The 19,120-nt window shown below is 41.3% G+C and overlaps 1 protein-coding gene and 1 non-coding gene across 3 annotated transcripts; both read left to right on the top strand.

Moving 5' to 3' along the window:
* Positions 1-2,988: 2,988 nt before the first annotated feature.
* RBMX (RNA binding motif protein X-linked) lies at positions 2,989-13,818 on the top strand. Of its 2 annotated transcripts, none has more exons than XM_040614609.1 (9): positions 2,989-3,099; positions 4,515-4,641; positions 4,839-4,945; positions 10,385-10,556; positions 11,670-11,786; positions 12,176-12,290; positions 12,403-12,528; positions 12,620-12,708; positions 13,210-13,818. In XM_040614609.1, the coding sequence occupies exons 2-9, from the start codon at positions 4,533-4,535 to the stop codon at positions 13,515-13,517; spliced, it is 1,143 nt and encodes a 380-aa protein (XP_040470543.1). In that variant the 5' UTR covers positions 2,989-3,099; positions 4,515-4,532; the 3' UTR covers positions 13,518-13,818. The 2 variants fall into 2 exon arrangements, with proteins under 2 accessions (XP_040470543.1, XP_040470542.1); XM_040614608.1 differs by having other exon boundaries at positions 2,990-3,099; positions 12,605-12,708.
* LOC121097689 lies at positions 4,694-4,767 on the top strand. Its single transcript, XR_005831048.1, has one exon. It is a non-coding gene; the product is annotated as a small nucleolar RNA SNORD61 (small nucleolar RNA).
* Positions 13,819-19,120: the final 5,302 nt, after the last annotated feature.

Raw genomic sequence — 19,120 nt, 5'->3', positions numbered from 1 at the left:
ACATAAGTCTGTTCCCTATTCTGTAGGGACCAGTACTCAGACCTCAGAAAATTCAAAGTTGAGAGATCATTTGCGAAAGAAACTGTTACAGCTCTTCAGCCTTGAACTTCTTACTGAATGAAGCATAAGAAGGATTAGTTTCTATTCAGACTGCAGTTTGTTCCCTGAATATTTCTATAGTTCTTCTATAAAAATTCAAATGTACAAAAAAAAAAAGGGGGGGGGGGGGGAGAAGAGAGGGAAGAATTAAAAGAATTATATATTCTCCATTCTAGGAAAAAAAAAATCTGTCTCACTAAACCTGGAGCAAGATCATATTTAAACTATGTAGTAGAATAGATTAAAATACTGTTCCATTTTGCAATGGAAGTAAGGTTTTGATGAGAAGCATGATGAAGATACCTTTTAGGACAAAGGATAGAAAAATTTGTTCCTAAAACAATTATAGCAGTTATGTTCAAATGCTGTTTCCAATGTAATTATGTTCATGCTAATCCCATCTAGCTACATGTACAGCACATATAAACAGAATGTTAATAAATCCTGGAGTTGCCAATTTTACTCTTCTAAGCAGAGGAGGAAAAAGATACTTTTGTTTACATTTGCTTATCTTCCCAATTATTTGTGAGGCAGTTAGCAAATATGCTACTGTAGGTCATAGAAGCACACAGAGACTTCACACATAGATTCTGTCTATTTTTAGCATGTGTCTTACAGGACTAATAATTAGCTTTAGTCTTCACTATCCATTCCAGGGAGGCTCTGATGTTTAAATTCTTCTGTATTGAAACTAGAATTTGAACCTTTTTTTCATATGATAATTGGATGAGTATGTAGCTATGCCATTCTTTGGCAACTGCATTATTATCACGCGCAGTGCCCTCCCACTTCATTACCCAAGGTCATCTTTCCCTTTTCCCATGCGCTGTAACAGCATCCAGTAACTCTTAGCAGCTATGCAGGAAAGGTAATAATCTTTAACTATGTACTACAGTCTACAGAAGCATTTGAGAGCTACCTTCTTTTGTATGCTCAACAGATCTTTGAGGTAGTCTGAAGCAATGTTGCCTTCTGCTTTCCCTAACACAAAGAGCCGTTCAGTATCAGGATGAACAGAGGAGACGGAAAAACTGAAGATAAGCATGGAGTGTGATGTTCTCTTGCCAGAATGCAACAATTTTGCAGCTCTGCCACTGTAACGGCATTGGGCAATAGCAGTAGAGTCTGTAGATTATTCTGTGGCATCTCTCAGAAAGAAAAGTCTGTAGAATACCACAAGGGAGAACAGAAATCACAGAGAAGTTGAGCAATGTCCATTCCATGCATTAAGTGAATAGGGTAATATGCTGGTGAACCATATTCTTTGTCTCCTGTGACTTGCAAGACAACACGGCCAAGGGAACTACACAGTTGCTGTTTGCTTCAACCCCACACATACCATCCTACACACACCCCCGTGCAGCTGGTACAAACAGCAGTGTTGGAAGGAGTCGAGGGCAGTAGATACATGTGGGAGAGGCAGCGTTTTTTTCTTCTTAGTGCCCTGCAGGTTTGTTGTAGAGCCTGTCAGCCCTAGGGACTTCTCAGTAACAACATGCTATGGTGTCTGGAAGGACATGCATCTGTGTATGTACAAGCAACAGACTGAATAGGTACTAGGCTCCACTGCCTACTGTCCAGCATGAATATCCTTTGAAAAACCCTAGGAAAAAACACCTGTTAACCTGCCACGGCTGATGCTGGTGCAGTACAGGAACATGGAATGGCTCTGGAAACCAGCTCCTCAGACATGACAGGCATCCCTCAGCACCACAAACCCCCCAGAATGTGCAGGGACTGGCCTTTGGCATCCTATTACTCAAACCTGGAATCAGGGGATTCACTTGAAGTTCTAAGTCCTCTGGTCAATCCTAGTGGGATTTTACCATTGGAACAAGGTGTATTAAATAATCTACCTGTGATACATCTTGGCACTGTTCCCTCACTGCACAAGGATGAGTCAGGAGCTATATGAAATCCCCAAACATTCAACAATTCCTTAGCTTTTGCATCTTCTAGAGATCAACCCTAAGGGTCCTTCTTCAACGAGTGGGAATAGCTGTTATTTACAGGCCCTGGCTGCCAGTTTTCAGTGACCAAGCTACCATGCTTCTGGAATTTTGATAAAATGTAATGAATGGATACAGACAGACTTGCAAAATAGCTGTCCTATTGAAAAACGACACAGGATACATGATCAATTTCCCTTTTGTTTTGCCACTTAGTTTTAAAGAAGCCTACAGGAAAATTAGATTTTAGATTAAATCTAATGCTTTTAGATTAAATCAAAAGACTAGGTGGTGACTAGAGTGGGTGACTCTAAGAAAACAGGCCTCATTGACGGACCTGTTTAGATCATCTACAAGTTCAAATCATGAAAGCTTGGCCAATTTTTGTATGTACAGATTTCCTCCTAACTTTCCAGCTATCAGGTTTAGCCAGCAAAAGAAAATGGCCACGAACTTCAGGTATAATTAAGAAATGGAGTTAGTTGCACCAGTGCAAAACTTGGCACTATGGACAACATATTTCATTTTAAACCGCACTTACTGTAGTTTACTGTAAGTCTCCAAGGAAGGGGTATTGACATGCACAGCTATTAATTCAACTAACGAAAAACACTTTTAAGATTGTTTTAACACAGGCACGTCCCCAACGTTAAAGTGACGCTACGGCGAGCGATTCTGCTCGCAGAGCCGTGATGCAGCCACCCCCCGGGCACCCCGCTCAGCAGCGCGGCGCGCCCGCCCCCGAGGAGCCGGCAGACAAAGGGCCGCGCTGCCCGCCTTTCCTAGCCGGGAGGGTCAACCCGTGCTCCGCCTATGGCGGCTCCCGCTCCCGGCCGCCGCACACCCCGGCCCGGCCCCACGCAGACCCCCGACGGGCCGCTGCCGCAGCCGCGGGCGGGCCGAACCGGCCCCGGGGGACCCCGGCCTCCCCCTGCCGGGCCCGCCGCCGCGTGCATCCGGGGCTCCAGCCGGCAGGTGACGTCAGCGCTATAAAGGCCTGCAGCGCCTTTGTTCGCTCTCATTGCGCAGTTGCAGTTCGGTGTGCGCGGAGGTGAGTGCTGCCGGGCGAGCCGGGCCGGGCCCGGGGGCTCTGGGGAGGGGGAAGCGGCGCCCTGCGCGGCGGGAGTGGGCAGCGGAACGTGGCGGCGCGGCGGAGGGCCCGGGCGCTGGGCGGGGGAGCTGCGTTCCGGGCGCCCGCCGCTGCGGGCCCCAAGTGAGGCGCGGCGGAGCCGGGCCGGCCTCCCTGTCCGCCTGTCCCTGCGTGGGGTGGAGGGAGCGGTGCGGCTGCGGCGGGCGAGCGGGGGGTCCTAGCCGCGTGAGGCGCGGTGGCCGCCATTTTAGGTGCGGAGGTTTCTGCGCGAGGTCCCGCCGCGTGGGCCCCCGCATCCCTGAGGAGGACGGTCGCCGCGCCGGGGGGGCCGGGCGGATGTGCAGAGCGGGGCTGAGGTGTGCGGCCGGCTTGGCGCCGAGGCGGTCTGTCGGCGCCGGGAGGGAGAGGAGGCCCTGCCAAAGGTGGCCGCCATTTTGTGGAGGTGTCTGGAGATCGCGGAGGGTCTGACGCCCCCCCCCCGCTCCCCCCGGCCCGCTGCGCGCCGTCGCGGGTAGAGCGGGGGCTGCCGCGCGCGCGCCGCAGGCTCCCGGTCGGGCCGGCCCCCGCCGCCTCCTGCGCCCCGGGGGGGGGCGCTTTGTCCCCGCGCCCCTCTTGTGCGGGGGGGGGAGGGCGCCGGCCCCCCTTGCGCGGCGCTGCGGGCTTCCCGCCATGGGGCTGGGAGCCGGCGGGTAACGTCTGTCCACAGGCGCTAGGCGGTTTGCCAGGCACTTTGAGGTTTTGCTTTGTCTTCGGCTGCTTTTTTATTTATTTTTTTTTTCTCGGCCCTCCCGCCTTGTCTTAACCGTGGCCTTGCTTTGTAGAACTGCAGTGATGGTCTGGTGTCCGTTCGGGCTGGCGTGTTGTGTAGGCAAGCCCTTCCTTGTAGTCTCCGTGTACTGTAAATAATTTAAAGAATGACCTTGATTTGGAATGTTGGGTCAGGATAGCATTAAAGTTGATATTTTGGGTTTACCTTGACACATTAAGTACACATTTCTTGAAACATGACAGTGTTTAGAGGGAGCAAGTGCTAGGATTGCTATCAAGGGCAAAAAGATGGTAACCCTGAAAGACATTCACCAATACTGCTTGATTTTAACAAGAATTCTTATGGGTGCTTTGTTCCGCTTCTTAATCTATTTTCAGTAGGCTGTGTAATGTGAAGAAGTAACTGAAGGTAGTAGTACTTTTAGTTGCTTCAGTATAAAAATGTGAAGTTCTTAATGTTCTTGGTACTTAATACCTCTTAATTAACATATTTCTAAAAAAAAAAAATTGCTTGCAAGTTTAAGAAAAGTACTTCTATACCACCACATGGAGTATAAATTCTCTTGCAGTCTGATGTTTTGTTAATAATAACCTTATGCTTTTAATAGGTTATTTGCAGAATCAAAATGGTAGAAGCGGATCGTCCTGGGAAGCTGTTCATTGGGGGCCTGAACACAGAGACTAATGAAAAAGCCCTTGAGGCTGTATTTGGCAAATATGGACGCATTGTGGAAGGTAAAAAGAAAACTCTATTTCAAGATAATAAAAAATAAACAGCAGCAGCATGGCAGTGATGACTTTTTTTGGCATTGATCATGTGAAATGATGGTGCTTTCATGTCCTCTAAGAAGTTCTGAGCTTAAAAGGTTAAATAAAAGTTAGGTGTTGGCTGCCTAATTGCAGGAAAGAGTAATGTGGCTTTATTTCTGCAGTCCTTCTGATGAAAGACCGGGAAACCAACAAGTCCAGAGGATTTGCGTTTGTCACATTTGAGAGTCCAGCAGATGCAAAGGATGCTGCCAGAGATATGAATGGAAAGGTAGGAATTACGGCCAGTTACATGTTGCTGTTGCTACTGACCAGCAGAATTGATCTTTGGGGTGAATTAACTAGTAATAAAAGTTTGGAAGACAGTGGGTTAGAAGGTCCTTGAGACAAGTTGTAACTTCAGATTTGGCAAAATGTGTCTTGTCTCCACAAAGCTGGAATCACTTTCTCCTGATTATGGATTTGACAGTAGAAAGTGAAGTCTGGTTGTCAGTCACACTTGTTTTTTTTAAATTGGCTATGGAGGGCTTTTTAGTAGTCAGCTCTTCATTGTTGGATGTCTCATACAATGTTTCTGTTTTATCATATTTTAATGCAGTACTGTGTAAATTACACTTCAGGGAAGAGACTTGTCTGAAAACTAATGGTTCCCTTAACATGGGTTTAATGTGACTTCCCTACTGTACTGGAGCATTGATGTGCTATCTGGTAATCTGTAGATAACCTCCTACGTTTGTGAGTGGCATTGTCAATCCACTTGGCATGTATGAGGAGTGTCTTGCCAGTTCATGTGGAACAGCTTCGCAGTTAGTAAATTTCTTGCTTATGTTCTGCAATGCAAGGATATGACTTTATGAGGGAATAAAAATGGAATTCATATGTAATGTTTTCAGAAAGGAAAACTAGGAAGTTGGAGCAAAAGTTCTGAAATAATACCAGGAGTTTGTCAAAAGGATTGTAGGCTATTGAGATCTGTGTTCTGGCATGTGTTTGAAAAGCTAGGTGCAAGTTTTTTGCAATTTAATCATCAGCAGCTGCATATCTTCATAGAAGTGCTGTCTCTTCAGGCAGTGAAAGCTGTCTCTTCTGGTCTTTTAATGCATAATCTGAGCAGTCAAGTTAAGGTCATGCTACAGTGGCCTATTTCTAAATAGTGTTTCTGAGATGCCATTCATTTAAGGTGAAGAAGCCTTTACTGTTTCTGGTTAATTAGCACTTGGGATTTTGATAGCTGTCATGTTAGTATAAGACATGGAAATGGAAGAAAAACGTCGTTTGTTGCAGTCAGTAAGTAAAGCATAACGAATACTTGCACATAAAATGAGCTTGCAGTAGTGTTCTGAGTGAACACAATTAGTAAATCTTGTATTATAGCAGGCTTTCAGCTGTGTGTACTTAGTTTCTGGGTGCATCAGGACAACCTCATGACAATTAGTATTACTTTCTTTGGAGACTTGCTTCCTTTTTAAACAAGTTTGTAGTTCTTGTAAAGGTAGAGTGACAAGTTGGATAATGTCCTTTCTGTACCAACCTAAACATCTTTAAAGGTACTCTTTCTGTTGAATTTCTCCATTGTGTGGTTTGCTACAGTTCTGAAGACTGACTTACTGTAGTTCTTAAACACTGATTTCCTCTGAAGTAGGCATTACACTGAACCCTCACATAAGGTAACTTCAAGCACCAACAACTAATTGGCAGACTGAAAGGAGTTCAGTCACTAATCCTAAGTGTTTGTGGAGTGCAGCTTTCAAATGAAAATACCTCTGAAAATAATTGCCAGCTGTTCTAAATCTTGAATGTTGTGGCATGTATTTGATCATATCGGAAACGTTCAGGAGGGTAATGCCTGGTAAAGTAGCTCAACGAGACTGAGGTAATGTCTGCGTTCTGGAATGCACAGTCTGCAGCACTGGCAAGAAATGCTAGAAAGTACTGCCTTGTGGATCATCATGCTCGTGGTTTCTGTTTTCAACACTACAAATCTCAAAGTTCCTTCATCTGCTTTGAAATTTGAACAGCAAATAGTTTATGAAAAGAACGCTATGTATAGCTCCAGTTCTATACTGGTCTAGCTTGGTTTGACCATGGATATGAAAGATGTGGAAGATGTTCATGGGGTGGTCTCTTGTCCTCGTCTTCAGAAAGCCTTCTGGACAAGTACTGCTTGTACCTCAGAAAGACTCTGTGTTCTAGATCTGAGGAGGAGTGACGTTTGAGGCATGCTGTGGGAAGAGATCATTATAATAAACCTGCACTTTGGAGTTTCTGTCCGGTTGGAAATAATGCATTGGAGCACTCGTGAATTTCAGGCACTTAAGAAGGAGCAGCAGCAGAAGTACGGTGCAGACAATAGTTCAAGCAGTCTGCAAAGAAGTTAGTTGACCTGTCTAGCCGGTGGAAAGAGTTCTGCGTTGCCAGTGCATTGCTCGTTCTGTCATTCCAAAAGAATTCAAAGTCGCAGCCAGTAGAAGAGGCTGACTTAGATTCTGCAAAAGTGAATTTGCATTAGATTTTTTTGCTTTGTAAGTGTGCATGAAAAAGTATATCAAATATTTTGCTCTTTCTGGGTGGGGTGAAGGAAGAAGGTTAATTATATTCCATTCTAAAATGGGACAAGCATGGACTACTCTGAGCTTGCTTGTTGAAGATCCGTTTCAGTCCTACAGAAAGAGGTCAGAAGATAATGATTTTTGGAGCGGGGGTGGAGATTTTTCACTTAAATTACTTTCTCTGCAGAACTGGATCAATGTTAGTATGTCTGAGCAGCACAGAAGAAATGTTTAAGTACTTTATCATAGCAAATTACTAGCCTTTAAGAACCTTAATTCATGGCAGTCATCAAGTCCACATCCTGATGTCATGGAGTGCACGTGCGTACCTGGACACAAGTGTTAATACTCCCAAGTCTATAATGGCCATTCTGTGCAGTAGGCTGTTCTCAAGATATTTTGATTTTTTAAGTCCTGAGGACAAAATGGCTAATGAAAGAGAGGATATGACCTTAGAGGAAACATCCAGGACAAGCCAAAGATTTAATTCCAGTGTAGACCTGCCAAGCCAGCTGGACTCTGTTAAAAGGTTGGCAGCAAATAATACAGTCCAGTCAACAGTCTGATCTGTACTCAGCGCTGCAGAAGGTTGTTGTCCTCTAATCAACAGAATGTGTTCCCAGTTCTTTTGGTGAAGAAGAGATGCAATATGTAGAAGCTCAGCCTTGGTAAGAAGTGATCTTCAGTTCTTGAATATATTTGGTGAAAGGAAGCCCATTTGATGCGTTGGTCAAGGAACGTGCAGAAATGGAGTCACTGCAGCATCAACAGTAAAAGATCCATTGGAGAGGAAAGACCTGTGTGGTGTTAGGTTGCAGATCCATGCAAATTTCTGTAACAGTTTCTTCAAAGTACTTTATTTCTGCCCTACTCCGAAAACTTTCAAAATTTCATTCATCAATTTTGTTGGAATGTGGAATAGTTTGCAGGACAGTTCTCTGATTCTGTTTGGTTAAGGTTCCCTGGTTCACACTAAAAAGCTGTATAGATTGTTCATTCCACATACAGGAGTCTTTATGATTGCCAATCTATTATCCTTAAATGACTTAACTTCAAATTATTTCCTGCTTTGTAGCACCAAGGTGATTCCCACTTCATGGTGGCCATATCATACTAAAAATGCTACTGTAACGCTCTGAATCAAGGTTCTAAACACCAATGAATGAATGTTTGTGTTGACAGCTGGTGTTTTGGGCTCTGAAAAAAAAATCCTTATTCTGAGATGGCTTGTGTAAGTTTATCTGTTTGGTGAGATGAGAAGTTTCTTCTTTGAGCTAAAATCCTGTAACATGAATTTTCCCCCTCTGCTTTAAAATAGGACAGACAAGTATTTTCTGATTTACAAAGGTAAATACTCATCTTGGACCTAATGAAAGGTCTTTTTGGACCTTGGGCATAGCTTTTTAAGACTGCTTGTATAAAGCAGTTTCAAAAGAAAACAATCTTTTGCCTGGGTAAGATAACGCAAGTGCAAGGCAGAAGGAAATAGGAGGAGAAATAATAAGGAAAACACTACCTCCTACATAAAAAAAGGAAAGAACTTGGACCTAGCATCCAGGTTTTCAAAACCCAAGCCTAGCAGAAGGGGATGGTGTTTGGTGTCCAAACTTCAAACAAGCTGTCAAGAATATGCCATGCAATTGAGGATAGCAGTGGTCATGATGGTGAACCTTAGGGCTTCAGGCCCACTAATTACTCCTGTTTCGAGAAGGATGACTGAGGCAGATGAATGATGATGAATATGATACAAACTGAGAAGTTCCAGTGATAAGAGGTACTGATGCTCGCTCGCTCCAGGAATGTTTCAGATTGTCATGCCAAAAGGCTTTTTGAGGAACCTTCCATATGTAAATACATTTTTATTAAGTCAAAGCCAACAAGACTAATACGATTTTGCTAGTATTTTTTTTTCCTCACAATGGATTGAGTTGGACCTGTGGGTATACATGTAGTTTTTTCAGACAGTAGCTATAACTACATACGGTGGCAGAATACATAAGCTGCTGAAGTGGATGATTTCACAAAGGCCTAGTTTCAGTGAAGAGCAAGAAAGACTCAGTACCTCGGTAAAATACTGTCGGCAGTTCAGAGGAAGGCATTACTAGCAGTTAAATTTCTGTTTGCTCATTGCAGCAAAATAGTGCAATAATCAACACTTTTTGCCTGTATAATTCATCAGTTGTTACAGCAGAGTTAAATATTTAACTGCTCAAAATGGCAAGTAAACTGTGCCCGGATAGATGTGCAGTAACTTAACTTGAGCAGAGCTTGTGATCTTGGCTTCGCTACAGTTACCAAATGTGTGGTATCTGAAAGATTATACAGAAATTTGATTAATTAGGTTGAGTTACTCAGGGTGTCTTAACCAGCTGTGCATGTTTGAGGTATAATTGTTGGCTGCAGAGTTCCTGTTACTGCAGGTCCATATTCCAGAAAAAGATTCTACTTTTTTTCCACCAAAAAAAACCCACCACCAAAAAAAATCCACCACCAAACCCTATACAACAAAACCCCCAAACAAAAAGACCCCCAACCCTTAAACCACAAAGCACCTCCACTGTGGAAAAGCAAGTAATAGAGTAAATCGTGACAGTCACATTTTTTGAAAACCCAGCTTGAAACAGTAGAAAGGAGGGGTGAATTACCATACTCAGTCTCCTTTATAGATGCTGAAATTCTAAATACTTCAGTGATCACCGTTTTATGAGGACATCAAGAGAATGTACTAAACGGCCTCCCCATTGCCAGAAATCCCAACTGAAGCTAAGATATCTTCAGCTTAATCCTGTAACTACTGGTGCAGTCCTAGTTTGGTACAAAAGTCCGTGGCAATTGAAAAGTAAATTGGAGATCATAAATCGTGTTTCATTTACAGAATAAATGACATGGGGCTGCCGTAATCATTGGACGCTTGTGTTTTCAGTGAAAGTCCTTTCTGATGCTGCTCTGTATTTTTTTTTTCGTCAATACCACAAGAATGAAGTACTGTAGAAATTAGGTCCAACATGCCGCTGAGTACATGGGGACTAATACTGAAGACTGAAATCAGTTCTAGAATTGCTCTAACTTTATAAAATGGAAGCCCTGTAATAGTGAAGCAAGAGGGGCTTAATTTAAATACAAACATGACTGAGCAGTAAGTAAAGCAGCTTCTTCTTTAGTCATTAGATGGGAAAGCAATTAAAGTGGAACAAGCAACCAAGCCATCCTTTGAAAGTGGTGGTAGGCGTGGGCCGCCACCCCCTCCACGAAGCAGAGGTCCTCCCAGGGGCCTTAGAGGTGGAAGAGGCGGAAGTGGCGCGAGAGGACCACCTTCAAGAGGGAGTCACTTGGGTATGTATTTACCTCTCTCATTATATACTTGGACAACATACAAGAGAATCCCATTGGAAGATCACAGTAATCCTACTGGAAAAAAAAAAGCCAAACAGCTGAATAGTGCACTCCTTGTTCTTTGTTAAAATGATGAAATATGATCTCGGCAGTTTAGTCAAATTTTTGATTAGGCAAGTACTCCTTAAGAAAAGGCTTCCAAATATGAAGATTCCCTTCTACAACTAACACTCCACTTGACTTTTGGCTATGAAAGAAAAGCAATACTCCTGCCCTGCACGTGAGGAAGGAAGCTTTCTGGTATTTCAAGTTGAAAAAGTGATTCTTTTCCACCAGGGAAAGGGAACTGCCTTTCGTTCTTACTAGCAAGAGGTCTAAACTTACTAAATTCTAGGACTGATCCTTCCAGATTATAATGGGAGTTAGGGAAGCTAAGCCTTGTTGTTATAACATATTAGTGTGTTGAGTTGAAGCTTTCTGAAGTGGAAGAATAGTATACTACTTGATACTGGATATTTTTTAACTTAAGATATGTCTATTTATTCAGAGACTTTTCAGTATCAAAACAAAACTCTTGCTTAACAGAAAAAGCAAGCAGCACCTGAGGTATAACAGTAAAAGCTGTAATGCACAGAAAGAATTGCAAACTTGAAATAGTGAAAACTCGTGTCTTGAAGAGTCTGTGTAGTAGGTTCTGCAGACTCTCTAGTGCCTCTGTTACCTCTCTAGGATCTTCTCTAGTACATCTTCCCAGGTGGCTCTTGTCTTCTGAGAACAGTAACTTGTTGAGCATTTAAGCTGTGACTGATTACATGCGTCAGCTGTCTTTCTGCCTTGTGTCACGTGCTGTGGCTTTTGGATAAGTTCTAAAAGACAGTTCTTGACAGGAATTTAGGCTGTGGAAAGTTAACTTGGTGGGCTCTCAATTCTGCCAATAGCATCAAATAGTGACCAAAACACAAGAGAAGTCTTTGAGGTCTTAATAATAGAGATGTCCTGTTGATCACATGGTGGCAATAACAAATAATGCCTAGGTTATTGCAGCTCAGGCTTTAGGGGTGTGCAGGTAAGTATCATAGAAATAAAAAGTTGGTTCATGGCTTACTCTTCTAGGGTCTTCTCGAGGGCCACTTCCTATGAAGAGAGGTCCACCTCCACGAAGTGGAGGCCCTCCACCTAAAAGATCTGCACCTTCAGGACCAGTGCGTAGCAGTAGTATGGGAGGAAGAGGTAAGGACTTGCTGAATTACTTCTGTTGCTTGGTCAGCTGTAGCACCTCAGTCTCTCTTCAGGAAGTGTTGCAAGTCATTGATTCTGACTTAAATGTGCTGTGGGGTAGTGTAGTGTAGCGTGATGGGGTTTTTTTAATCTTATCAGTTCTTTTCATGCCTACCAATGTAATTTTGTAGCTGTGTGGAATTTGTGAATATAAACTCTGTGATTCAGTGAGGGTTCTTTCTAATGCTGCTTCAAAACTGTACAAGGAGAAACGTATTACAGGTGTAGGCTAGAGATAGTTTGAAATAGCTGTAAACAGTCTGATAATACTTCTTTGCCTTGAAGAGTCTGTGTGGCTAAATGGTAATTAATTTTAAAAACTTGGGACTGTTTCTCTTAAGCTCCTGTGTCTCGTGGAAGAGACAGTTACGGTGGTCCTCCACGCAGAGAACCAATGCCATCACGAAGAGATGTCTACATGTCTCCAAGAGATGATGGCTATAGCACTAAAGACGGGTAAATTATTTTTCTAATTTAGTTTGACTTCCTTTTGTTCAGAAAAGGATGTTGATCCCTGATATTTTGAGGTGTGACGTATGGCTAACATACCAATTCTTGTTCTTTGTAGTTACTCAAGCAGAGATTATCCCAGTTCCAGGGATACACGGGACTACGCGCCACCTCCACGAGACTATGCATATCGTGATTATGGTCATTCCAGTTCACGTGACGAATACCCATCTAGGGGATATAGGTACCTACTACTGGATTTTTCTCCCCGTCACTTTATTCTTGCTGTGATCTCACTGATTTGTACTAAGTCTTAGTAGTCTTTCCTCTTATAGTGATCGTGATGGATATGGTGGTGGACGTGACAGAGACTACTCGGATCATCCAAGTGGAGGCTCCTACAGAGATTCATATGAGAGTTATGGTAAGAATCCATTTTGAGGATTATGTAGTAATCTGTACAGGTGTCATAAAATCTGACTTTTACTAGGTTGCTTATGTTCTAGGGGGAAGTGGCACACTTTTTTTCCCCTACAGTGAAAGTGCAGTTGTTGGTTATCATTTGATCATCTTGTTAAATAAGCTGTAAGCTAAAGAAGCAAAGTCTACAGTTCAGAATTGCAACTATCTCTGGAAAATAATGGCTGAGTTTCTTCTCTAAAATAACAAGCTGTTCTGCAATACCCAGTAAAGAGCCTGCCTGAATAAACACCGTCTTCATTCCTTCAGAGTCTTTAAATCCACTCACTGCCTGATATGCAGTCCTCACTTTAAATACCATAATGTGGCAGATGATATTAGAACATCTCAATACATACGAAAGAGTAGCAGTAAACATTTAAATACAGCAATTCTGTAAATTCAGGTTGAAATTGTTATATATAACTTATGGTGTTGCCATATTACCTGACCATTGACCCTGCAGGTAACTCACGTAGTGCTCCACCTGCACGAGGGCCCCCGCCATCTTATGGTGGAAGCAGTCGATATGATGATTACGGCAGCACTCGAGATGGATATGGAAGCCGAGAAAGTTACTCAAGCAGCAGAAGTGATGTCTACTCAAGTGGCCGTGATCGTGTTGGAAGACAAGACAGGGGTCTTCCCCCATCCATGGAAAGGGGCTATCCACCTCCTCGTGATTCTTACAGTAGTTCAAGCCGCGGAGCACCCAGAGGTGGTGGCCGTGGTGGAAGCAGATCTGATAGAGGTGGAGGCCGAAGCAGATACTAAAAACACTCTTAAACTTTTGGACCAAGACAGATTACTTCTCAAAAAAACAAAAAGTGGAAGTTGTTCTATCTTTACTACCAGAGAACTACTAAAAGGAAACGTTGTTTTTACCTTTTTTTATTGTTGCCTGTTAAGTTTTCCCCTCCATGACTTTTATGCTTTTGTGAGGAAAAGTTAAACCAATGTTTAATTTCATTTCAAAATTGTTAACATTTCTTTCAGAAAGCAGATGTTAAATGTATAAAACTTGAGCTGTGTACTAGTGTTGTAATTTTCAAAGTAAAGTTTCCCTGAAATGCCACACTTCCCATCTGATTTTCCTCATGAATGGAACAAGCAGTTCTTAAGATCTTCCACACAACATCCAGCCATCTAACGTGGAGATGGATTGTTCTACATGTTCAGCATCTCATACTTTAACAGAGTATTGCTTGTGATTTGGAGGGTGGTGGGGATATTCCACACTAAGTACAGTTGTGCCTAGAATTTGAAGTCACAGTTTTCCCAGTACAAATTGCCTTCAGATCCTTGTGTAAAGAAAAATAGAGGATATCATTCAATTAACCTGAGAAAGCAAGTGGATAATACTATTTTCTGCCTTTCTACTGTTTCATGGGGAGTTTGAAAAGGTCTCCCCTTCCATAAATCATGTACATGTAAGTGAGCTACAGAATACTGTAAAAATAAAAAAAAAAAAAGAATTTGACCAATTCCATCAAAGAAGCTGCAAAACGATGCTTACTCATACTGTTTCAAATTTTTGCAACTCTGTAGTGTTTCACTTTTAAAGGAACATCTTTGATTCCAAAGGAGAAAATAAGATAAGCAAAGAAGTCTTTCTCTCCAACTTCTCAAAGGCTTATGGCTTCATAAAAACAAGTGAATCTTTCAGCATTCCACAGCTGATTTAAAGCATCAAATGCCTGTGAAACAGCAAAGATGGTAAGCAAAGCAAACTAGTTTTTCAGTCTAAGTCAAAATTGAACCAAGTTATCTTCCTCTAGTACAGTAAGACAAGCTGCACGTCATGGCAATGGAAGTGCTGTCTAGATTAAAAAAAAAAAAAAAGGAAAAGAAATACTCCAATACATTAGAAGTTCTCAAAATTCAACATTTCTTCTTGGATAAAAGCATTTATGGCACCTATTTTGAAACTAAAGACATTAATGCAGCTCACTGTAGACAGAATATTGCCAAGTAGGGTTGGGAGGGGGTATTTTGTGCCCAGTATCTTTCAGTGAAGATGCTTAAAGAGGCTGCATATGCTATATTTGAACAAAATTAAAGCCTTAGATTTGACAAATGTCAGCTCGGCTATGGGGAGTTTGAAGCGAGCCATTGCAAACTTGACGTTTAGTTGGATGCCTGACTCTGTTTAGTTTGACACTGCATTGCGGGGATACCTAGTACATGTGGCAGAACCTGTGGCAAGTTGTTGTGACTCAGGTAAAGCCATGAAGTTCAAAAGATGCTCTTGAATATAGTAGACATGAAGACCTCCAACTAAAAACAAACCACAAACCCAAAAGCTTGGCACTACTGTTTAGTCCTCAGTAAATTTTGTCGTTCAACTTATGGATTTAACATGGCAGTGCACCATTGAAAAGGAATGAGAATCCATAAGCCATGCAACCTATCACTAAGCCATTCCAGTCCATTCCAAGGCAGTGAATCCTCCACCACTTTTAAAAGAGAAGTAGTAAAACTTGCAACAGAATAATCTGCAAACCCAAGCTTGTGACTTTTTTTGTTTTAAATGGGGGGGAAGCACTATAGGTTGACTCATGCTGTAAAATGTACTTTTCTCAATTAGTTGTATCTTCTCTTGATTGCAGGGTGATAACTTCTAGAAGATGCCACTGAAGTATAGTGCTGTGTCATCTGTTTTGATCGCAGAGATGGATGGTGCCTCTACCGATACGTAAGGTAAATATACTAGTGTAATAGCTGAAAGGAAGATTTCTGGAGGTTCTGTGTTCAGATGTTTGGATGAGCATCGTTCATGGCTAAATAATATTTTCAACTTGTGTTTGAAGTTTGGAGGAGGAGGTTTAAATAGGATTTTTAAGCCTGACAGGTTAGGAATGATGGTGAGCCTTCTCATCTGCAGAAACTGGTCCGGTTTGGGTATGGCTGAACATAAAATAAGATTAGAAATGGACTTGTAAATCACGCTGCAGAGAGTATTTAATCTTGTAAGACCAGACCATAAAAATCTGAATTGGAATAATGCAGCACAGTCAATACAGACGTTAAATCACTCTTGTTAAGTGTGTGGAACATGCAGTTTAATGATTATAGTGATTATGATCTTCGATTAGGAATTAACCTCTACAGAGATCATTGGATTAAATTGCAGACCCCTGCAGGTGTTTCCAGAGTGGTTTAAAACTTTGTAGGTCAGCTGTGTTTTGTGACTTTGAAGCCTACCCTATTAAAATTATTTTTCAAGTAGAGGTAGGAGCAACTGTCTTCAGACATTATTTGGAAGAGTGGTTGTCTCCCATTTCTCTGATAATTTGCCAGGGAAAAAGTGGTAATGGCCGTTATGCTAATACAGCTTTTTGGAAAACTTTTGTACTAAATAATTGTTACTAAAAAAAAACCCAACAACAAACCCAGGCTTATAATGTGTACAAAATGTGTGAAAATTTAGTAGAGTGTAAAGGATAAGGACAAATCCCTTTTCCAACAGAAGTTATTTAAGAAGTTTGTGTGGTTTTATGTAATTTTTAAATTCGTTTCCAAAGTACTTTGTAAATGCAAGAACATGCTTTGCTGTTCGTTTCAGATATTGCTTTTGAGAATCGACTTTGAAATGATGACAGAAAAAAAGCTGTAGTTTGTACAGTGTTGTTCATCTGACACATGGTCACTGATTTCAGGGAATTTCCATCTTGTGCGAAGGCTAGGTTCTGTTGCATACTGTGTGATGTTTGTCTTTTCAGTTGGATTACAGTCGGTTCTTTGTGTCTCAGCAACTAAATAGCTCTGTGCAGCACCTTTGTCAGAATATGCCAGTAGTGTTTTGTAAATACTTCAGATAAATTGCTATTACCTTGATTAAGAAGAAAAAATGCACTTTTATTTCGGGATACTGGGTTGTATTTCAAATCAAGTACAGTAGAAGCACGAGTATTTTCTGTTCTGAGTCAAAGGAAGCATGTAGTTAAATAAAATAAAAACTGCTACCTGACACAGCTTTTTTTTTTTTTTTTCTGTGACTTGGTAAATTTTCAACCAACAAAAAGCATTACTTTGTCTTTGCATTCCTCTTAAGCTTGACTGTTGAAATATTTAAATCACAAATCCTACTGTAAAGGACACTATGTGAATTACAGGTGTCTCTTTAAAGATTAAAAACCCTAAGCTTTTTCATACATAACTCGCTGATCAGTAGTGTGACACCAAAGAGGGTTAGCGAAATAATGTTTAAAAGTACGTTCTTGCTCCCCCAGAAATCTGAAAAAAATTATCAGCAGGAGTCAATCTTTTACTTTATAGAGGCTGATCCAGATCATGAATCCCCGAATAAAGAGATGGAACACTGTCTTTAACAATGCAGTATCCTAGGTGACACTTAAAGGTTTTGCCAAAACATCACATAGGTTGTGTTAGGATGCGTTGGACTTCTTAATGTGTGTGCTTCTGTTCTCTGTATTAGCTGGGAAGCTGAGGATTACTCTCTTGTCAAGTGAAAAAGCTGCTCTTTTGGAAAAATTAAGTGCTTTTTTCTCGATTCACTGAGTGTTTTGTCACTTACTGGTGGTAGTGTGTCATGTAATTAATAAAGATTTAAAGATTTTAAAGCACACTTTCTCAGCCTGCTCTGCAGCATATAAACATTTCCAAATTCTTAACAGGCATGGTGCCAATGTTAGTTTAAGGAGCAGTAAACTGAACTTCACTCATGGCAGGAAAGGTAATACTATCTTTGTAAAGCATAAGGATGTAGTTCTGCTAATTCAGCAAGCTGTTCATCTTCTGTTGATCACAAGTTTTATTTCTTTAGAGCACATAATTATTTACAGATTAGTACCAGTGTATATACCAGTTTATTAAAGGACTCCTGAGTATTGTGCTGAGATGATCAAGAGTTAGTGACATTTTGTGGTAGGCAGAGTTTGGAGGGAGGATATGCACAGGAATTACAGAGGCTTTACTTAGTACTTGCTGTGGAGACTGTTGTACAGAAATGTACATAATACAAGTAAACATCTAATCATTTTGATCATTGCAGTTAGCTATTGATGTATTTTCGTACTGTTGGAACAAATGGAATATAATAAAAACGTATGCATTGTGTGTATAAAAACAGTAATCTTGAAGATGATTTAACTTTTTTTGTCTCTTGGTTTCTGAGAGGTACTAACTTGCATTTCCTTTCTTTCAGTTATGGTGACTAGAAGAAGGCAGTGCAGCAGTGGATATGCATTTGAAAATCAAAGGATACAAAACATGACTGATAAACTTGGCTTCTGAGTGTGGTGTTGCCCACTGTTTGTGTTACAGGGTTGTGTTACCATTCAGGAGTTGCCTTTGAAAGTAGCACTACTAAATCTCTTGGATATAAAAAGATTCTCAGGTGGAAGTCAGTTCTGGTCTGCCATAGCTAACATCTTCCAAGAGTCAAGAGTGAGCCTTTTGTTTCGGTCAGTATACATGCATCAGTAGGTTCTGTAGCAGAAAGAATTTGGGGTTGCCCTTTATATAGGGTGCTTTTCATTTATGCTGAAAAAAAGAGCAAGTTACATGACAGCAAATTTTAGTCCTCTAAAATACAGAGGACTACATTGTCACAGATTATTCTTCACCAAGAAACCGTGAAAAGTTTTGCTATATTCTTGTATTACAGTTTTGTAATTGTCCAGGTCTTCCGGATGAGAGGAAGTATTGATGTACTGAGACGATATTAGTGATAAATCCCCAAAGTAATTAAGTGTTCTTGTGAGTACTAGCTTCTTGCAAAACTCCAGACAGCACTGCATCTCTTGAAACAAGATGCTTTGTTCAAACCTTTGCCTTGGTTTGATGCAGTTTATCTTACTTGTATGTTAATGTGCCAGTGTATGTGAGAGGAATCCACCAGTTTTTCATGTAGAAAACATAACTTCAGATTGACTGAAGTACTTAAACAGTCACGGCTAATAAAATTTACACTGACTGCTTCTGTGGTACACATACACTGATCTCATTTAAATGGCTGACAGTTTGTAATGAGTAGCTAAAGAAGAAAAAGCATACATACTTTGCCTAGGGATATAAAACTGCCTTTGGGTTTTGGGATATCACTTTAAACTTCAGTTACGGACTGCAGATTCAAAGAGTTACATTTGTCTGTATGTAGGAGATGGGTAGAATTGCAGTATTTCCCAGGGCTAATAAACTTACTGTTAAACAAAAGCATTATGGGGTTTGGGTTTGTTTGTTTTTTTTTTTTTAAGTAAAAACAAAATAAAACCTGTTGGTGACATTTGCATGGTGGAAGAGATTACTGACGTGATACAGTGATGAGAATTTGTTGGTACAAATTGGTCCTAGTCTATTCCTGTGCAAGAAAGAATAAAATACTGTAGCATTAAGAGACTAGTTTTTCAGCAGTA

This window comes from Falco naumanni, chromosome 14 (genome assembly GCF_017639655.2).
Source record: "Falco naumanni isolate bFalNau1 chromosome 14, bFalNau1.pat, whole genome shotgun sequence".
Lineage (NCBI taxonomy): Eukaryota > Metazoa > Chordata > Aves > Falconiformes > Falconidae > Falco > Falco naumanni.
The sequence above is the reverse complement of the archived record's forward strand: the minus strand, read 5'-3'. Positions and strand labels throughout refer to the sequence as shown.